Source organism: Phragmites australis, chromosome 4, assembly GCF_958298935.1.
Source record: "Phragmites australis chromosome 4, lpPhrAust1.1, whole genome shotgun sequence".
NCBI lineage: Eukaryota > Viridiplantae > Streptophyta > Magnoliopsida > Poales > Poaceae > Phragmites > Phragmites australis.
This window is the reverse complement of record NC_084924.1, coordinates 50,184,539-50,189,318: the sequence shown is the minus strand read 5'-3', so window position 1 is coordinate 50,189,318 and position 4,780 is coordinate 50,184,539. Positions and strand designations below refer to the sequence as shown.

The 4,780-nt window shown below is 41.4% G+C and overlaps 1 protein-coding gene across 4 annotated transcripts in view; it reads right to left on the bottom strand.

Moving 5' to 3' along the window:
* LOC133917168 (uncharacterized) overlaps positions 1–4,514 on the bottom strand; it is a 4,727-nt gene extending 213 nt beyond the window's left edge. Inside the window, exons 1-7 of one of the 4 annotated variants that reach the window (XM_062361175.1) lie at positions 4,195–4,514; positions 3,524–4,012; positions 2,581–3,177; positions 1,390–1,487; positions 1,231–1,280; positions 928–992; positions 1–344 (exon numbers count right to left, since the gene is read on the bottom strand). The exon at positions 1–344 is cut by the window's left edge and continues 213 nt beyond it. In XM_062361175.1, the coding sequence (XP_062217159.1) occupies positions 24–344; positions 928–992; positions 1,231–1,280; positions 1,390–1,487; positions 2,581–3,177; positions 3,524–4,012; positions 4,195–4,410 (1,836 nt within the window). In that variant the 5' untranslated portion in view covers positions 4,411–4,514 and the 3' untranslated portion in view covers positions 1–23. The remainder of the gene's footprint in view (positions 345–927; positions 993–1,230; positions 1,281–1,389; positions 1,488–2,580; positions 3,178–3,523; positions 4,013–4,194) is intronic. The other 3 variants (XM_062361177.1, XM_062361178.1, XM_062361179.1) reach the window with 3 other exon arrangements.
* Between the last annotated feature and the right edge of the window lie 266 nt (positions 4,515–4,780).

The window sequence follows — 4,780 nt, the reverse complement described above, 5'->3', positions numbered from 1 at the left end:
ATATTACCACCATAAATCTCAGCTCAAGCACGCTTTAACACCTTGCGGGACATTGAAGCAACAACACAAAACATCCTTCTGCATCCATAGTTGCTTGCGACTTGGGGCCATCCCATCGAACCAAGATTTCCCATTGATTTGTTTGTGATACTCTTTGTCCCCTTACTACTTGCTGCAGCACGCAAGTCCTTCCTGCTTGGTTGACAGGTTCGAACAAACTTCACCGGTGACCGACAAGACAGCACCGATTTCCAGTATGGGAAGAACATATTTCTCACTTCTTTTAAGGCCAATCCTTTAGGTGGTCGCTTTCCCAGGATCTGTTTACATGAGGCAATTAGCATCTGAAAGCATAAACAAAGTCATAAAAACGCCCACAGTTTGGGAGGCAATGAGTATTAATGCTGTTGTCAACCAATAAGGCGACAATTCTGGAGGTTATATGTATTATGTTTACTCAATTTATATCAAATATTTCCTTATCCTGTTAATCGACTGAGTTACTAGGATGTTACTTTAGAATAATAATGCCACTAAAATATCTATTTCGACATTAGTTTTATCAGTACAAATTAGACTCAACAAATAAACAATTGCCATAAGAAACTTCAGTTCCTAATCATTCTGAGTGAATTGTGGGAGACGAAGCTCCAAGTTGGAATGGTGTGTGCAGACTCTGACAAACAATTAAACTGCGTAGGGCTACAAGGAACTAGAACATTGCAGAACATAAAGCAACAGAGATATAATTGACAATGCTAGGGTTGCAGCAAGTTCCAGTCTAAAACTAATATTTCTTTAAACAAACTAAAATATTACGAGTTGAAAAAAAAAAGGCATAGCAACTGTCCGTTAACTTAAGCATCCATAAGTTGACATGACAAAAAGCAATACCCACACTTTAAATTGAGTTCAGTATCTCCTTACCCTTTTACTAACTTCGTCTTTCAGAGAGGATGACTTGTCAGCTTCATTAGTTTCCCCACTGTCCACTACATTCAGTAATGAAAATGGTTAGGAGTCAACTTATGAAATAGGATCCAGAGAAGGTCTGGTTGCACCCCCTTTTGCACTGGATACAGGCCATAAGCTTTTTAGTACTGCAATGTTGGAAAGTGGTACATCCACCAGTCATCAAGTTTGCAATGGGTCGAAACATAATAAAGTTGCACAACTACATTTCCTTTCTAACTGTAATATGAAATCATTTCAACCAAAAAAGTAACACACCTCTTTGTGAACCTGACCTATCAATTGACATTCCCCAACCATATTTGTAGCTTCAAAATAAGCACAGAATTTAGTAAAAGAAAATTCACCACATCAATTATACATCAGAGGTGCATAAAAAAATGAACTGAATATAAGTGAAGCTAATAGGTGTCAAACCATTCTAGGTTTGCAGTGTCAATGCCTTTCCCGACAGGAACGATGCCACTGCTTTTCAAAATCGATGAAACATGTTCCAGAATCTCATCATGTGTCACCTAAATTTCCATCAAAATATGTGTAAAAAAATCATTAGAAAAATGTTCAAGGGTGTTATTCCAATGTGTATTCAACTATGTTCACTTGCAGGGTGGAGGTGGTTGCAAGCCACATAGCAACCTTCGAACAGATGACCTCTGATGGCAAACAGTACAAAGCAGCTGAAACATGGAAATGGTGTTCTAAGAAGTACATTTGGCATTTGAGGAACTAACACATAAAATACTAAGCATTTGCTGTAAGAAAATTACTATAATCACTTCCCCCCTCAAATCATACATGGGACTATTTTCACAGGAAAATTAATACTATAAGATTCTCATGTACCACTCATTTTTAAGCATCTTGCAGTACAAATGGATCGTCAATTTTCCATTTCGTAAAAATTTTCTACAGTTTATATTGCTCATATGAGCACCTATTCCTGTAGGTTTTCAAGTAGTGCATTCTTAAAGCAGACTTGAGACTATATTCCTATAAGATTCATGTGTTTCACTCGAAAAATAAAGGACACATGTATTCCAAATGCTTAAGTTTTATGCCTACTCCTTTGCATTTCCATTCCTATGTTTTCCACATTTCCTACAGTTCAAATTTCAACCTCAAATTATGAAAATGATCTTAAAATTGAATAAGTTCATTTTTACGCAGCAGACAAAAAATACATTGTGAAAACGGATGATCTTACATTAATATAAATAATTACAAGGTTACAGACCAAACACATTTTTTGTAAACTATTCTATTGTCAAATGGAAAAAAATATGAGCAAACTTGAAAAGTACTAACAGCCTCTTGGATTTACGTGAAAATGGAAGAAAAAAAGTAGAATTGCTAGCTGCATGGGTTGATGACTAACTGTTTTTAGGTGGGTTGATGACTAGCTGGTATAACACAGTAGGAAAGTAACCCGCACCTAGCACAGTTGCACAGCATACTAAAGCACCATACTAAAATTGGAGCATTCACTACTTCATTTGTGGATAAATCAAAAAAAAAAGTAGACATCACAGAATATTTGAAGAATACAGAATTTGGCAAATAAAAACCCATAAGTATCACAAATCAAGGGGGAAATCATTTAGCAAGTACCTGTGAGTGAGTCTGAATGTATCGCTCAAGAGCTTCTCCAGCTTTGTGAACAATACCAACTACTGCGTGTGCTGTAAGAAGGGCTTCCTTCCTGTCTTTCAGCTTCTTGAGCGCCTTACCTTTTTTCCCCTCTTTAACCATAGCTAATCCCTCACGATGTATGGTGTCAAGAGCTTCATCAATGCGGCTTTTAACAATATCAAACCCATTCAGAGAAACCTCAAATGCTGTAACAAAGGCTTCCCCAGCTTTGCCATCGTTGTGAACAGTACCAACTAGTGCGCGTGTTGTAAGAAGGGCTTCCTTCTTGTCTTTCAACTGCTTAAGCGCCTTGCCATTTTTTCCCTCTTTAACCATAACTAGCATCTCACGATGTAGGGCGTCAAGATCGTCACCAATGCGGCTTTTAACAATATCAACTCCATTTAGAGAAACCTTGCCACTGCTCTTATCAAGGGGGTCACGGAGCTGCTTCTGAGCAGTCAGCAGCAAAATTGCAGCCTGAACAATCTTGTCCTGATCGATGTAATTCAATACCTCATCAACGATGTTATCTGTGTGTTTGGCAATTAATCTAGTCGTGTCCAAAAACATCTCCTGCGAGTGGCACCAACATGAAAAAGTGTAAGCAAGAAAGCAGGTTATATGGATGGATGCATGCAGCGAATAAAGGGAAATGTTTGGGGCTACTTTTTCAATGAATGCTTGCGGTAAGATACTTGTCAACTTTTGGTGGTTAGCTAGCCTTCCTTCCTTCCTATGAGTATATACCAGTAGATAAAATTTTGTGGATGATGTTAAAAAGACACCATACGCATATGCATATACGGACATAATGAACAAAACAAAACAGTGAGGAGAATGGCATATGAAATGACTGTAAGCAGCCTGGAAGAAACGGTAGGCTGTTTGGGATGGATGGATTCTGAGAGTAGGAACGAACCATCTCAGGCAGACAGAGGAGAAAGATGAGGTTGTCGACAGGGTCACCGTCGTCCCAATGGTCCTCCAGGTACTTGTGCATGCTGGCATTCTCGACGGCGACGTGAAGAGGGAGGAAGCCCTCGATGACGTCCTCGCCCTCAGTCCGGAGGTTCGCCGACGCGCCGTGCTGGAAGAGGAGCCTGACCATGTCCACGCTGAACGTCTCGGCGGCCATGTGGAGGGGCCAGAAACCGTAACGGTGGCGGCCGTTGGGGTCGGCGCGGCGCCCGCGCAACGGATCCGGATCGGCCCCCTCCAGCGCCACCCTGGCGCAACGCAGGGCGTTGTAGGAGGCCATGGAGCAGAGGATCTCCGGATAAAGGGACCCACTGAGACCCATGTAGATGCCCCAGCGTTTGCATACTTGATAGAACTCCTTGACGCTGTCCTTCTCAAGTACGGGGAGTAGTTTAGGGAATACACGATTCACGTACCGACTGAACAGCTCCTACAATAGCATATATCCATCAAGACTAAGCGAACATCGATCAATGGCATAAAAATCAGTCAGTCATTCAATGTTTTCTTTCAGGGAATTGAAGAATCAAATAATCGATCGATCTACCAAATTGAGAAAGAAAGAAGGAAAGAGATAAAGGAGATGGGCTCGAAATCAATCAATCCTCCTACCTGCATCTTTGCCTTCATATAGGCAACATGCTCAGGATGCTTTGGCATGATATTACGGGCCGGATCGCAGCGAGCAATGTCCTCAAACTTCTGCCTCCATGTCCATGATGCGTAGTCTTCGGTGGGGGTGGGGCGGTCAGCGGCTGGAGGAGAGTTTCCATCGCCCATCGTCATCGTGGAACTAGAGGAGGACGAGGAGATAGGGGTTGTTTCCATGAGAAAGACGGCGGTGGTGGTGGCGGCGGCGACGGCGGCGGCGGCACTCAAACCCTAGACCGATTCCCGGACACTCCTCTCACCACTTCTGCGTGTTATATTGACACGAGACCTCCTATAGGCCCGGTTGACACGAGACCTCTCTGGGCCATCAACAAGGGTTGTGCAGCCCATAAAGGTACGTTTTATTTCGTTTTCTTTTTCTAATATTTATTACAAAGTTTATTAGTTGAATTGGTTTATTATTTTGTGCTTTGTATATGCATCCACAATTTTGAAAAGTTTTATTCAACATCTCTTGAAACCTAGTTCAGCATTTTTCAAATTCATAGTAATTTTGCATTTTGTGCATTCGTATGCATTCAACATT